General features: G+C 35.5%; 1 protein-coding gene across 1 annotated transcript; it reads right to left on the bottom strand.

Moving 5' to 3' along the window:
* Positions 1-910: 910 nt before the first annotated feature.
* ZCRB1 (zinc finger CCHC-type and RNA binding motif containing 1) lies at positions 911-15,848 on the bottom strand. Its single transcript, XM_081248642.1, has 8 exons — positions 15,668-15,848; positions 14,547-14,632; positions 11,471-11,499; positions 5,719-5,830; positions 5,261-5,368; positions 2,512-2,624; positions 2,329-2,404; positions 911-1,511 (listed from the first exon to the last, which is right to left on the bottom strand). The coding sequence occupies exons 2-8, from the start codon at positions 14,628-14,630 to the stop codon at positions 1,380-1,382; spliced, it is 654 nt and encodes a 217-aa protein (XP_081104768.1). The 5' UTR covers positions 14,631-14,632; positions 15,668-15,848; the 3' UTR covers positions 911-1,379.
* Positions 15,849-15,861: the final 13 nt, after the last annotated feature.

The following is a 15,861-nucleotide window of genomic DNA, read 5'->3' as shown; positions in this document are numbered from 1 at the left end:
GTTGAATAGAATCTTTGATAAAATATTTTCATTTACTATTTTAAATTTTCTACATATTGTTTATGTCACTAGCTCATTCTCTATTCTGTTTTAAGGTATTCATATAAACTTTTCTGTATTTTGTGGCATGTTTTTTCCCAATTTTTTTCTTTGCTTTAAATTTGATGAATTAATGGGTGAAACAGAAAATAGAGTCCAGCATTCAATCTTTTTGTCTGGTTTCCTCACTGAGATCTAGAAGATATTTTGCTGGTAAGGGGTTAACACTTTCATTGCCTTTATAGTTTTCAAAGTGGAAATATTTTTATTGCTTTTAGTAATCAAGAAACTAATAAATAGATGTTCTTTTAAAAAGCATTCAATAGTACAGAAATAGAGAAAGTAGAAAATTAAAGGCTCCATAATCCCATTCCCATATAACCATCTGCAAAAGGTATGGGAAGCTTCGTCATAAATACAAAGAAATATAATACATGAAAAAAAAGGCAATTATTAACTCTAGGAAAAATGTAATCATAGCACACTCATTAGCTCTGAAGTGAACAGTATTTCAATGGTCCTAAAATAAAAACAATAAAATATGGATTTAACCAAAAATTTTAACATAGCCATGTTGGGAAGGTGGAAGAGGGCAGAGGGGAGTATAGGAGATTGAAAAGTCTTCCTTCATCCTTTTATGGATTAAGTGGCAGAAATATATGTATTTTGTTTAGCAAGATGTATGTACATGTGAAAAGACACAAACATAGAAGCTGGCTGTTTTTGGGGAATGGAACTTTGTGCCAAAGGACAAATTACTGCTCTTTGGTTACAAACCTTTGAGAGCTACTTTACTTAAAATTTTATGGGTAATTACAATGTATCCAGATTGGGATAAAGGTAAAAGAAATAAGATGACAAAACACCTACATTTAAAAATAAAATTCTCTTGAGAAAATTTTATTAACATTAATAACAATAAATCATTCAACCTTTTCAGTCTTTAAGAGGTTTTTGTTTTAAAGATGAAATTTATTTCAAAAGTCCTCAAATAAGCCAATCATGAATAAACTTTTATAATGAATTTCTCAAACAAATCTTTTTACTTATCTACCTTTTTTCTCGGGATGACAATAGCATTATTATGATAGTATTAAGTTTTCTTTTTTATTCAAATGAACTGTTTTCAAGATTAATGATTATTAGCAAATCTTGATGCAAGATAAACATGATACTTTAAAATTACTTTTCAATTTCCTATGAACTATTTTAAAGTAAAAAACTATTTGGTACTAAGTGTTCTTATGTTCAAATTCTAAAAGTAATCTTTAGTCCCAATGGAACTTGATACTCCAAGATTTAAAAAATTTTTTAATGGTATTGACATAATATATATAATTTTAATCACTAAGTTCCTCCTCATCACTGAAATATGTGCTTTTCTTTATCCTTGGGCGTCTTGAATCATCTGATGTTGAGGGACCCCCTGAACTGGGTTTCCATTTTCTTTGTTCTTCTTCAATTTTGGCTTGCTGTAATGTGGTTCGGAAAACAAACAAAACAAAATCAGGAATCTGTTTAATATTATTTACAGTCCATTGATTCAAAACATGGCAAAACATACATCACAAGTGCCAGCACTCTCTACCCTCCTAGCCCGTGCAGACAGTTCTACTCCATTAAGATGCCATTTCCCCTACCCCCAAGTTTTGTCCCAGTCTTACCATGTTAATCAAAATTATTTTAGACAAGTTCTACTAATTAACAGGCATATGAAATGAAGCCTACTTGTCATCCCTGTTGGACGTGGGAATGTTACATAAAATACATTAGTTAACTAAAAGGAAAAAATAAATTGATGTATGCATTTACAATTTATCAACTACATTAAAACAAAATAAGTGGTTATATAAAATCAGGAAGTTATACATACACCCTTCTTCAAAAAATGTTTCGTATACTTGTATTAGGATCTTTAATGGTCAAAAATATGTTTTTGGTTTGGTTTTAAAATGAAGCTTCCTTTAAAACAGTATCTGCGATTTAATGAAATCTTTTCCATTGGGCTAAATTCACTTGAATCAAACAGTTCTGTTCAATTCTATAATGAAAACAGATTAAGACAGTAAAAGTGCTGTGGGGCCCTCAAAATCTAGAAAGAATCGATAGGCACTTTTCCACCACAGTGTTCTAAAGACCTTAAAGAAAGAGCCTATCTCCTAAAGTTTAGGGGCAAAGGGGAAGACAGAGGTTGCCATCAGGAGATGATTAATAAAGTAAGCAAGGAATATAAAACTATTAACTCAAGGCAGCTATGGCATGGTGCCTTAGAAAAGAACTATTTAGTACCTGGAAAGCTATGGCCTGACTGAGGCTGTCAAGAGCAGGATCTTCTCCTTCATCATCACTTTCTTCTACTTCTTCACTAAATTATTAAAAAAAAAATCAGAATGCACTTAAAAAATCAGAATGCACTTAGGAAAAAGACAGAAGCTACACAATAATGTATTTGGTAAGAGTGGCTATACATACATTTCTTCTTCTGGTTCAGGAATTTTCTTTTTTTTCTTTTTCTCTTTTTTCTTTGGAGGTTCACGTTCTCCAAGCATATTTTTAGGACAGGCATAACTTAAGTGTCCACTTTCCTTTTGTTTCCCATTAAAAAGGAAAGGAGAAGTATTACATTTGTTGTGTTATTAACAGAAACTTGGTGGTTTCTTAAGACTAAAATGTTTTAGAACTTAAGAAAGAATATTGTCACACAGGGGCCTCCCTGGTGGCACAGTGGTTAAGAATCCACCTTCCAATGCAGGGGACATGGGTTTGAGCCCTGGTCCGGGAAGATCCCACATGCTGCAGAGCAACTAAGCCCATGCGCCACAATTACTGAGCCTGTGAGCCACAACTACTGAGCCTGTGAGCCACAACTACTGAAGCCCGTGTGCCTAGAGCCCACGCTCCACAACAAGAGAAGCCACTGCAATGAGAAGCCCGCGCACGACAACGAAGTGTAGCCCCCGCTCGCCGCAACTAGAGAAAGCCCGCGCACAGCAACAAAGACCCAACACAGCCATACATAAATAAATAAATAAATAAAAGAATATTGTCACACAGGGAATATACACAAAGAAATTAAAACCCATTACTTTAATATTTAGAAGGAAGAGATTATGATATTATAACTCCCAATAAGGAAGTATTTTAGTCGTTTCACTAAGAGTAAAAGAAGTTTTCTTCCTTCAAACATTTTAAATCTGAAGGTTCAGGATATAAAATAATTCAAAATTTAAATGGACCATCTACCTTAGTTGTAAAAATTTTAAGTTATTATGATAAAATGGGGACAAAACTATTCCTAACTACCAAGATGTTGCTGAACATTTTCTTTTAAAAACAAATGGAAAATTTAGTCTTCCTCACTTTTCCTATCAATTAATTTCATTTTGCTTCTTTCATATCTAGACTACACCTGCACTATCCACTTATGGTAGCCACTAGCTATAATTCTCTTGTGGTTACTGAGAACCTGTCTGAATTGATACATACTGGATTGTGAGGACAGTATGAAAAAAGAATGTAAAATATTATGATTAAAAAAATTTTTAATTACATAATTCAAATGAAAATATTTTGAATTAAAATATATTAAGTTTTTACCCTGTTTACTTTTTTAATGTGGCTATTAGAACATTTATAATTAAATCTGTGGCTTGCATATGTTTGTATTTGACAGTGCTGGACTAGCCATAACATTATAATGAGCCATAACATGGTTTGAGTTGTAAAATGAGTGAAATGAGACAATGAATCTGTGTATTAGCTTACCAAAATACCTTTAGAAGTAATATGTGAGAATGAGGGTGTGCGGAGAGGCTGAGCCAGGATTAGAACAACAGAACAGAAAAATAATCATGCTTTTCAAGTATATTTTACAAAGCATCAAACAGACTGTGTATTTTGTATACCTGGGGACATGGCTGAACCGAAGAGGTGTTATTGTTAATGAACTGCTGAGAGGATGTACTTAGAGAACCATTTTTCAAACTGTTTTTGGAATAATGGTATACCAAAAACTGTTAACATATCCTATACAAAAAAAAAAATGGGGGCAGGGGTTTAATAGTGAACTAGCTTTGGGAAAAATCAGGCTAAAATAAACGTAAACAGATTTTTGCAGGGGGATGTTTTAAGAAATATTATAATGAACTAAGTATAATATGACAAATCTATGGATCCATAAACCAAAAAGACAGATTAACAGATTCATCCAGGAGTTCTCGGATAATTTAATATTTACTGTGAATATGTGGATATATACTTATCTATCTGACCATAACAACTCCACCCTCCTTTCTTTTTTTTCTTTTTTTTATGATGGATTCTGGAACACATGTTTTGAAACATTAACTTAGGTGTCAGAATCATAAAAATTTACAGAATGTACCCAGTGCCTTGCTCTCTTTTTCCGTCCATCCATCCATCCATCTATTCACCCACCCATCTGTCTGTATATGTATATATTTTTGAGGGGGAGTGAGTGGCACTGGGGAAAGGACCCCAACACATTTCCTTCTATTTTCCATATGCTCATGTAGCCAGGACAATGTCTCTCAGTAATCTTCTCTTCAGTAGAAAGCTCCCCATTAACCTCTGGATCCTGCTTTTTAGTATATATAAAGACATTTTAGAAATAGGCAGCAACAGACCCAGACTGAAATTCTCTTGATACAATTATGGGCCTTGGGCAAAGTTGTGTTGTGGCTATACATCTCTCCTAATCACCCAAAGTTTAAATGGATAACAACAGATGATGAGAACTAGATAAGAAAATCTGGATATAGTTCAGCTCCTGAACTATCAGCAGTACTAATAGGGGGGAAAACTTTTCAAAACAATATCCCATAGAGGATGGGTCATATCATAATGATTTTACTGATTTGTGATACTTAATCATTGGCAAAATATTACAGAAACACAACAACTTATGGGTCACTAAAATCTTTCAGACAATAAGGTAAGTAATTAGTCTTAAACTTTTTAATCTAACAACTTTCAAAGGTTTGGAAACTGGAGAAAATACCACCCTATATTACCCAACTCAGGTTAACTTTACATACGACATTTCAGTTGAGTTTACTTACATGAGTCTAGAGTCCCAAAGTAAAACTTTCATAACCCGATTTTAGCCATCCAGAAGTCTTGGAGAACACAAATAAAACACTGATGTGAAAAATACCTTCAAGTAAACTATGGAAAATTATACTGTTTTAGGTATACTCACCCCACATTCATAACACTTAGATTTATCAAAGTAGTTTCGTCTTCGGATGAACTCAGCTGCTCTTCCATTGTCAATAGCAATGCTTGCTTTTATCACTCTACCGAATAACTAGAACAGAGAAAAACGCAAATGCAATAGGATGTATTTCACTGAAACCTAAAACTACAGTTATTGGATCCCATTTCCTCAAACCTTCAATTCCATTTTATTTTTTAGATTATTTTAGCAATTGCCCACTTAGGTGTGACAAATTCTTTCCTGTAGAATAGACTTTTATTCCTTATATTCTACCAGTGTTTTGGGATCCCAGTACAGTTTTGACCTGTTTTCTGTAAGTTAAATACCCTCAGGACCTACTGATATCCATCAGACTTGACCATCCCCTCATCCCCACATTTTTAGCCTGGATAAACACAAAGGCTTTTGGTTAAAAACCTTGTTGGGAATAAATGGCTTACCTGTTTGTTGTTTATTGCCCTGGTACAGTTTTGTGCAGAGTCTTTATCCAAAAATAAAATAAATGCAACCCCTTTACTCTTCCTGGTATCTTTATCTTTCATTATAGTAACCCTTAAAGCATAAACAAATAGCCAGTTAAAAATAATGAGGCAGCAATAAACAAAATATATGAATAAATACTTGGAAAACTCAAGTGGTCAAAAAGGGTTAATAAAACATTTATAGAGTAAGCAAGGAAATTAATATATTTGACAAATAGCTAACTCTTCAAAGTCATGGGATATCAAGAAGAATGGAAATGGGAAAGTGTGATACTGATTTCACATAAGTGAACACAGCTATGATTAGGAGTATCTGATAAATCTAACATTAATCAGAGTTGAAGGATGAAGAGATTAGAGACAATGGAATCTTGAGGAGTAAGCATAATTCCTCTTCTCTACTGACTCCCTCACTCTGCAGGAAAAACCAAAACAAAACAAAACTGAGATGTTCTCTTCTACCCAAAAAGTAAAGTGATTTACTCAAATTATTTTTTTCTAGGTGTTAGAACATAACTATAATCTTAATATTCTTTTAAAGAATCTCCACTTCTGTGCTTCTCAGCCATACTACCCAAGGTACGTAAGTGGTAGGGAGGGTTGTAAGAGCACAGAGCCTGTTCTTTCTCCTGATGCTTTACCCATCCCTAGTCCTGTGGTCCTCGCTCATCATATGTCATTAAATACAGTTTAATAAAATATTCAACAGGTCTCTTTGGAGAAATGGCTGACTCCAAGGCTGGGATAGGGTATGTACAAGATGAACGTGGAACACCTTGCTATGTCAGAAAGGAAGTACTGGGGCTTCCCTGGTGGCACAGTGGTTGGGAATTCGCCTGCCGATGCAGGGAACACGGGTTCGAGTCCTGGCCCAGGAGGATCCCACATGCCGCGGAGCGGCTAAGCCCGTGCGCCACAAGTACTGAGCCTGCGCTTTAGAGCCCATGAGCCTCAACTACTGAGGCCCGTACGCCTAGAGCCTGTGCTCTGCAACAAGAGAAGCCACCACAATTAAAAACCTGCGTACTGCAACGAAGAGTAGTCCCCGCTCGCCGCAACTAGAGAAAGCCTGCGTGCAACAACAAAGACCCAACTCAGCCAAAAATAAATAAATAATTAAAAAAAAAAAAAAGAAAGGGAGCACTTGAAAAAAAAAGTAATGATGGGGCATGGCACAAGAACAGAGAAGCCAGTTGGAGGGCGCACCCATTGGCCAAATCTAGGACAGTCTGAGTACCAAAATAATTAAATACAGTAATGAATTATAAACCACACAAAAAAGGAATTCATAAGTCCATATTGATAATAAATAAAAGGGGGAGAAAGGAGAGCTACTGAATGCCAAGGGATGACTGGTGAATGTATAGGGAGTGCTAGAGTTGGAAAATCACCATTTGCAACAATCATGGTACTGGATCAGGCAAGAATTATCAACAAATGCTATGTCTAAAATGAAATTTTTATGTGGAATAGGATGTTTGCATTGTCTTAAGAGTGTCTCCCACTGACTGCTTCTTAGTTGCAAAAGGGAAAAAAGGTAATTATACAGTGGAGAAGTTGGTTAACGTCTTGACTGGGTGATCAAAATTAATATCACTAATGAGGGACAGATGCATGCTGTATGAATCCAGATGTGACATCCTCAGAACACATCACCTATAGAGTATACCAGCCAAGAATACATAACCACCACATAATCATGAGGCAACATCAGGAAAACACAAAATGAGGGGAAAAAAAGATGGGTTAGAGCTATATTATTTATAAATGTTCCAGATTAAAGGAGGCTAAAAAGATAGGACAGTTAAAATAACATCTAACTCTAGACTGGATTCTGTACTAGAGGCAAAAAATTCTATGTGGGACATTATTGGGTCAACTGACAAAACTGGAACATGGATGACTGACTCAACAAAAGTACTGTATCAGGATAAATTTATGAGTTTGGTAACTGTACTGTGGTTATATAACATATAACCCTATTGTATTTGTAGGAAATACACACGGAAGTATTTAGGAGTAAAGGGTGATGATGTTCATAACAGCCTCAAATGACTCACAAAAACAAATTGTGTGTGTATGTATACACATAGATATATATATAAACATACTCATATAGGTGTGTGTGTATGTATACACATACACACACATACATGTACACACATTGGGGGGAGAGTGCAAATGATAAAGTAAATGGGGATAAAATGTTAATAAGTGAATCTGGGCAAGGGGTATTTTGAGGTTCTTTGTACTATTTTTGTAACTTATAAATTTGAAATTATTTCCAAATAGCAAAAAAAGAGACAAAGCTCTAAGACAAAGCTTAATAATTTTCTAAAAACTGAATTAGCAGGAAAACAGACAAGAGAACATGAATGAATAAATAAACAGAAATTTGATTTAGTATTACATTTCACATATTAAAATTTATTTTATTTGGATTTGGGATTAGGTACCTATAGAGTCATTGGAATGAAATTGGTAAAAAGATGCCACTATATTAAGAAAAGTGATGTCTTATTTCATGAAAAAATATAAGTTACAATAATTTAGGGAAAAATGGGCAACTAAAATGGTTTACTTTCTCAAAAGGCTGCATCTGTTTATTCATTGGGCTTAGAAGGAAGGAAGAGAAGTCAAGGACTTGATGCAGCTCAAGTTTAGGCTGGTTTTCTTCAGAGCCACACCAGTTAGCATAAACAGGAAAGTTTTTAACCACTTTTGAAAGAAGTATAAAATAAGATGTTACTTTAACTTTTTAAAAATTTCATAATGTTTGTGATGGTCAGTTAAGGTCATAAATCATTTTTCTGAAAGTACTATTTGGAAGTGTTAGCTTTCTAAGTCATACTCAGTTAATGATCTCTTTCATCTGTCCTCTCTTTTCCATTCCTACTGCTTTTTTTCTTGTCCACGGTGGCATTACTGTTTCCATAATCTATTCTTACTGGTTCCCTTGATGTTAATTTATGCTCATATGCTAGTGGAAAAGTCTTCTACCTGAGGAATAAATAAAATCACTTATTCCTTTGCTCAAAAATCTTTGGTTCTTCAAGTTGCCTATTCTTTGGTCCAGCAATCAATATCCTTCATGATTATGGCTCCCATTTCCCTCATCTTTCACTGCTCCTCACTTGCAAACTATGAGGTCTAGCCACAAGAAGGCACTCAGTGTTCATGGAGCATGGCCTGAACTTCCCTAAACTGGTGCCTCTGTTCATATGGCTTCTATCCGCTTTCAAATCTCAATGTTTTGCCCATTAAAATTTCACTCCTTCTTCAGGGTTCAGAATGTATCAGTTCTTAACTGGAAATAATTTCTTCTCCTTTCTTTTCTGCTTGTCTCCACTGAAATCTCTGTATAAACAATGCCTCATCTCCCCTATTCAAAAAATTTATTTTTACAGTAATAACAAATCTTTATGTTTGGATACATGTGATGGAATTTTTACTCTATTATTTGCCAGGCACCTCTCTAAGCTTTATCTATAAAATGTTCCTTTCATCTCACCTATTTTGATATAAAAATCCTCTTTAAGATTGTCTCTGTAACCCCTATTAATCCTACCTCAATATGTTAAAACAAAATGACAGATACAAATGGGAAAGCAGTTTCTCAAAAGCGTGCATCCATTTGTTTGTTCATGTGGCCATTCAGTCTTTCCACTAGCCTCAAGCAAAGGTACTAAGCACTGGCAGTAGGACAGGTTTTTATCCTCAGGAAAAGGCTTACAGTCTAGAGGTGGAGAAAGACCTATAAACCAATGAAAATACATTACTTTGATAGAGGTACCTTCTACGGTAACAGAAAAATAAGTACATCAAGGATTTAAGAAGACAAACCTAGGATGATTCCCATGTCTCTAGCATGGGAAAAAAGCTAGATGGTGGTACCATTTCCTGATATAAGGTAGATGATGTACTCATTTAAGCACATGAAGTGAAGCAGACACTATTCTGGGAAACCTGGGTGTCATCCATAACACCTCCTTCTCGCTCATCCAACCCTTACATACAAAGTAAGTATATCACTAAGTATTACCCATTTTCCTGCCTAATGATCTCTCAAATCTGGCCAGTCTTTACCTCTCTACCTGTATCATCTTAGTCCAAATTTCTCCCCTGGGCTATTGTTATATCTTTTGACTGGTCTCCCTGCATCTGCTCTTGTTCCCCTCCAATCCAATATGAAGCTGGATGGAATAAGCTTCTAAAAATTCAAATCATGTCACTCCCTCATTTAAAATTATTTAATGGCTTCTTGGTGTCCTTAGAGGAAACTGCTTCCATCTCTGGACCTGTCTTGTGCTTTCTCCCTCTTGCTCACTCAGCTCAAGTCACACTGGCCTTCTTTCTGCTTCTTGATCTCACTTTATTTTCTCTTGCCACAGGGCCTTTGCACAAGCAAGTCCCTCTACCTGAAATGTTCCTCCCATTGTTTTAACCTACTTAACTCTTACTCAGCCTCTAGGTTTCAACTCAAGGCATAATGACTTAGGTAAATCTACCCTGACTCTCTAGACTAGATCAGGTCTTCCCTGTTTACAGGTGCTTATAACTCTGTGTCTAAATTCATAGCATTCTCATGGCTTATAATTATGTATTTGTACGGAAATTCATTCAGCGATTCTGACAGGGAAAAATCAAGAAAAGGTAAAGGTTAAAGGAATAGGCTGGAATCAAACTATTGGATTCAAACCTTGGCTCCACTGCTAACCAGCAATATGATTTTAGGTTTACTGTGTGCTTCAGTTTTGTCATTTATAATATCAGGATAATAACAGTAGCTACCTTAAAAGGTAGTTGTGAGATTTAATGAGATAATTTATGTAAAGATATTAGAACAATGCATAGCGTATTTATGTATTCACTGTTACATATCATCATTATTAGTGTTCTGATTGATAATGATCACTGTTTGAAATTCTGAAGACCTAGTAGCATTTTTTATTATTTTTTAATAAAGAATTAAGTTTAAAAGAAGTTAACCTCAGGATGCAGATGAACTTCAACTGTTTAACATCCATTTATCAAAGCTAAAAGAAAAACAACTAGGCAAGATAAATATGCTCTAAATTCTTGGGATTTTAAATACGACTTTAAATTTATACCAGAACATATTATTAGTTGTAAGATAGAATAACACTATCTTGCTTTTACTTTACACTCTCATTAACCCTGCATTGTTCAAGAGTCAACTGTGTTTGTTTTTATATTCTATTTGTTTGACAAATAATAATCCATTTATAGTAGACTTGATAACACACCTCCTAGTACCTAAAATATATATTTAATCGGAGCCTTTAACTTATGTCTTATATTGGATAACAGGATCAGTTTTAGTTCTTAGTAATATGTACAAAATTATATTATTTAAATAAGTTAGGCCGTATAAAGGAATACCATGAAATCATTAAATACAAGGATGTATCTATATAGTACATGGAAAGATATTCACGATATAATGTCAAGTTAAAAAAAAGACAACAAAATTGCATGTATAGAATTGTCTTTTAAAACTTGTCTATAGATATTTATGTATATTAAAAAATTACTGAAATATACATAAAATGTTAACAGTATTTTTATTTCTTTTTTATATCAAATATCTGTTTTATAAAAAATAGTAAATCTACTTCCATTAAGAAAATAATGGAGAAGTAAACTCCGATAGACTTTTAAATTAAGTTTCAAAATCTGATATACTTACTTTACAACTTTGCCATACTTGGAAAATATCTGAAACAAAAGACCACATAATAATTTGCAATTTAATTTAAAATCATAAAAAAACATTAAAATTTCAGGCTGTATATACTGACCACATTGTTTGCTGTAGTTTATGAAAATTTTTAGCCTCTGGTCTGTAAGGCAAGCCCTAGAAGATATATTTTTGTAGTGACTAGCATAATACTCTTTTTTGGCTACTGGTGTCACAGGTATTTGCCTTAGTTCCTAAATTTCTGACAGAAGAGTGTATACAGAGAAAAAAAAACACTCTTCATGTGTGGTAGATTGAAGGCACACACATTGCACAGCTGAGTGTTCCTGTGGTATATCCATGACAACTGTCAACCGCACCATAGCTCCAGAGAAACCTTGTGCTTCAACTATCAATGTTGTGGAATATCACTGTTCCTGGCCTACCCCCTCCACCCCATCAATGAATCACTATGTCAGAAGACAAATCCTTACAGACTGTTCATAAAACAAAAAAGCTTCTATAATGAAAAATCCATTCCCATCAGTCTCCTTCTGCCCACCCTAATATGTTGGTGGTACTTTACAGTTGGCCCTTTCTTCCCTTTTACGTCTACATCTTCACTCTAAGCAATCTTATCTACTTCTACTGTCTCAGCCGGTCCTATTTATTATATAATGCTTGGTACAAAAGTCCTTCAGAATACATTAATGTATGTAATGTCAGTAATAATAAATGCTTGAGTTCTATAAGTTGTGTAACCATGGAACATAGTATAACTGGATGGCAGTGTTAGTAATACTGAATTCTGAAGACCAAAAAGACAGTTTTCTCTCTTCTTTTTTTTTTGTGTGTGTTTCTTTTTTTTTTTCATTTTCTTCCTTTTTTAAAAAAAAATTACTTTATTGCACTATAGTTGATTTACAATGTTGTGTTAGTTTCTGGTGTACAGCAAACTGTATATGTATATATACACATATATACATGTATATATATATATATATATATATATATACACACACATACTATTTTTCATATTTTTTTTCCATTATGGTTTATTACAGAATATTGAATATAGTTCCCTGTGCTATACAGTAGGGCCTTGTTGTTTATCCATTCTGTATATAATAGTTTGCATCTGCTAATCCCAAACTCCCAATCCATCCCTTCCCCACCACTCCTCCCCCTTGGCAACCACAAGTCTGTTTTCTATGGCTGTGAGTCTGTTTCTATTTTGTAGATAAGTTCATTTGTGTCATATTTTAGATTCCATATATTAGTGATATCATACAGTTATTTGTCTCTCTTTCTCACTTACTTCACTTAGTATGATAATCTCTGGGTCCATCCATGTTGCTGCAGATGGCAGTATTTCATTCTTTTCTATGGCTGAGTAGTATTCCATTGTGTGTGTGTGTGTGTGTGTGTGTGTGTGTATCTATCTCACATCTTCTTTATCCATTCATTTGTTGATGGACATATAGGTTATTTCCATGTCTTGGCTATTGTGAATAGTGCTGCTATGAACATAGAGGTGCATGTATCGTTTCAAATTATAGTTTTTTCTGGACATATGCCCAGCACTGGGATTGCAGGATCATATGGCAACTCTATTTTTAGCTTTTTGAGGAACCTCCATATTGTTTTCCGTAGTGGCGGCACCAATTTACATTCCCACCAAAAACGTAGGAGGGTTCCCTTTTCTCCACACCCTCTCCAGCATTTATTGTTTGTGGACTCTTTAACGATGGTCATTCTGACCAGTGTGAGGTGGTACCTCATTGTAGTTCTGATTTGCATTTCTCTAATAATTAGCTAAGTTTAGCATCTTTTCATGTGCCTATTGGCCATCTGTATGAAAGACAGTTTTCTACATAACAATTCTAATGGCTTCTCATTTCATTCAGAGTCCTTACCATTATCTATGCAAGCCCTATAAGGCACCCCTGAATGGGCTTACCTCTGATTGCCCCTCCTCTTCTCTCCACTTTATTTACTCTGTCTGCCTGAAATGCTTGTCCCCCCTAGACATCTGCATAGCTGCCTCTTACTTCCTTCATGTCTTAATCAAAAGTCACCTTCCTAAAGTAAAATTTCACCCCCAACCTAACATTTAATAACCCTCCTTTCCTGCTTTATTTTTTCTCCTTAGCACCTAACACCTTAGCATTAACTTAGTATCTAACAAATAACATCATTTAAATTTTTTATATTTCAAACTGTTTCTCTATCCTGCTACATTGTGAGTGCCAAAAGGGATTTTCATCTTTTTGTTCACTGATGTGTACCTAGTACTTGTAAGTGGTCCTTGGCATATAGTATGTGTTCAATAAAAAGAGATGTCTCTATTTGGATACAAGGAAGGACACTGAAGTTTGTTTTCTTCTCTGTTCGAGACTCAAGCTATCTTAATTAATTAATCAAGTACTATGTATCACCTATGCAGCATCTCTCTACTGTACTTAACATCTACCCAAAGTAGCAGAGAAAAGAGGGCACACTTGTAGATAGGACTCATGGCATTCCTTCCAGTCGCTCTCAACCACCCATCTGCAGGACAGGCACAGAAGGAAATTTTGTTCTCTGTAAGGTAACAAGGTGAAAGAAGATGCTGGAAGGGATTTTTTCTCCTCCCATCACCCCTATCCTGAATTGAAAACAAACTTTATTAAACTGTTAAGTTTTTGCCACATATATAAATTAAGATACACTTTTAGGATTGGAGGATTAGGAAAGGGATCTGTTTTGCTTCCATCAGCACTTCCTCCAAAACCTCCACCCCACTACCAGTTTCAAAAGCCAAGTAAACAAGCAGGAAAAATCAGCATCATTATGCTAGTAGTGGCTTCTGTGTTTATAAAAAACTTGTTATCCTCTATAAAGCACTGGGAATTCTCTTTGGAAATTACAAGTGTCTAATTTTTTTCACTTACTTATGTTTACCATAGAGGTCTTTGGTATTAATGATTTAAGTGCATTGTAATGTATTTATTATGAATTTTGCCTAAGAGAACTGTTTGCTTAAGCTACATTTGTATCTCAAATAGAGAATTCAGTGGATAACAATACTAATACAAAAACTTACCCGGTATAAGTCATTGTTGGTCAGGGAAAAGGGCAGGTTCGATACATACACTGTGCTTTTACTTGGGGCCAATCCACCACTCATTTCTAAAAAACAAACAAACAAACCCAGAAGCAATCTAAACCAGGTATTCTTCATTCCAAGTAAAACCAATATTATAGGCAAGTGACAAATTTATATACTTTCCTTCTTAGTAATACTCAGGAACATTGACTCCAGCTGGGTGAATTAAGAAATTCCTTTTCTCCAGACACCACTTAAAAGAGTTTTCTGGTCTTTCTTTCAAGTAGATTCTTTACACTAACCCCTTTCAGTGATGGAATATGGCATGAATGGAGAGGTAAGTTTCAAACAGATGAAGGAAACTCTGAGGCTACTCTTAACCTCCCCTCAGGCTGAGAGCAAGAAAGTGCTTTCAGATATACCTAATACCCTTGCCTACGCACGTGAGAAAGAGCCTGGGAGCTCAGAAAGAACCTTAGCTGTTGATTTTCACTAATTTGGCTGGGTAACTTTTTGGTTATCTTAATATTTTTCTCTGGAGCGGTGCTAAGAGGAAATTTTAGCCTCACATTTTGACGATGCAAATAAAGTTCTTTCAAATCTCTAATTTTGCATATTATTGCTAAATTATGAAATGATACATTTCATTATTGGAATAGTTTTCAGTGCCCTGAAGGGTATTGACCTGTATATGTATTTTTCAGTTTACAAATATAATCTGTAATTCATTTTCATACCGTATATTTCAAAGTCAGCAAATTACCTCTGAAAATTATATCAGACTCAACCAAGTTCAAATTTTCGATTTAAAAAGTGTGTGGTGTATTTACGATCACAAATGTCAAAATATTGATTCTAAGGCGTGCCAGTTCGCGATGTAATGGGAAAACCGCTTGATACTTGGGATGTTTGGGGGGACAACTTCATCGACAGGTCGCTTTTTAAAAGCTTCCAACTTAAACTCCACACGTTAGCCGTTCTGGTGAGAATGGCGAGGGCAGGCAAAAGTAAAGGTCCTGGAATAAAAAGGGTGGCGGGAGAGAGGGGCAAATGTTTCCGGCAGCTGGGTCTGGGGAGGAGCCCGCAGGGAGAAAGGCCGCAGCTGGGTAGGCGTTTACCTTCAGGTGGGGCAGGCCCGGGAGACTAGAAGAGAGCGAGCCCTCAGCTCACTCGGGGCTCAACCCCGACTGTTCGTTGCCCCTTGCAGCTGCCTTGGCATCACGGGTCCTGGGACGGGTCAGGAGCCGGCGACAAGAAGTTAGCAGCAGTGCCTCTTCCAGGCTGTCCTTTGACCCAAGTCCCGGAGGCGGGC

This window comes from Mesoplodon bidens (genome assembly GCF_964165515.1).
Source record: "Mesoplodon bidens genome assembly, chromosome: 11".
Lineage (NCBI taxonomy): Eukaryota > Metazoa > Chordata > Mammalia > Artiodactyla > Ziphiidae > Mesoplodon > Mesoplodon bidens.
This window is presented reverse-complemented; position numbering and strand designations above follow the sequence as displayed.

Coding starts and splice junctions, on each gene's coding strand:
- ZCRB1 (XM_081248642.1), bottom strand. CDS start 14,630: ATGAGTGGTGGATTGGCCCCAAGTAAAAGCACAGTGTATGTATCGAAC. Junction 11,500..14,546: donor CCAACAATGACTTATACCGG/GTAAGTTTTTGT, acceptor CTTTTGTTTCAG/ATATTTTCCAAGTATGGCAA. Junction 2,405..2,511: donor CCTGAACCAGAAGAAGAAAT/GTATGTATAGCC, acceptor TTAATAATTTAG/TGAAGAAGTAGAAGAAAGTG.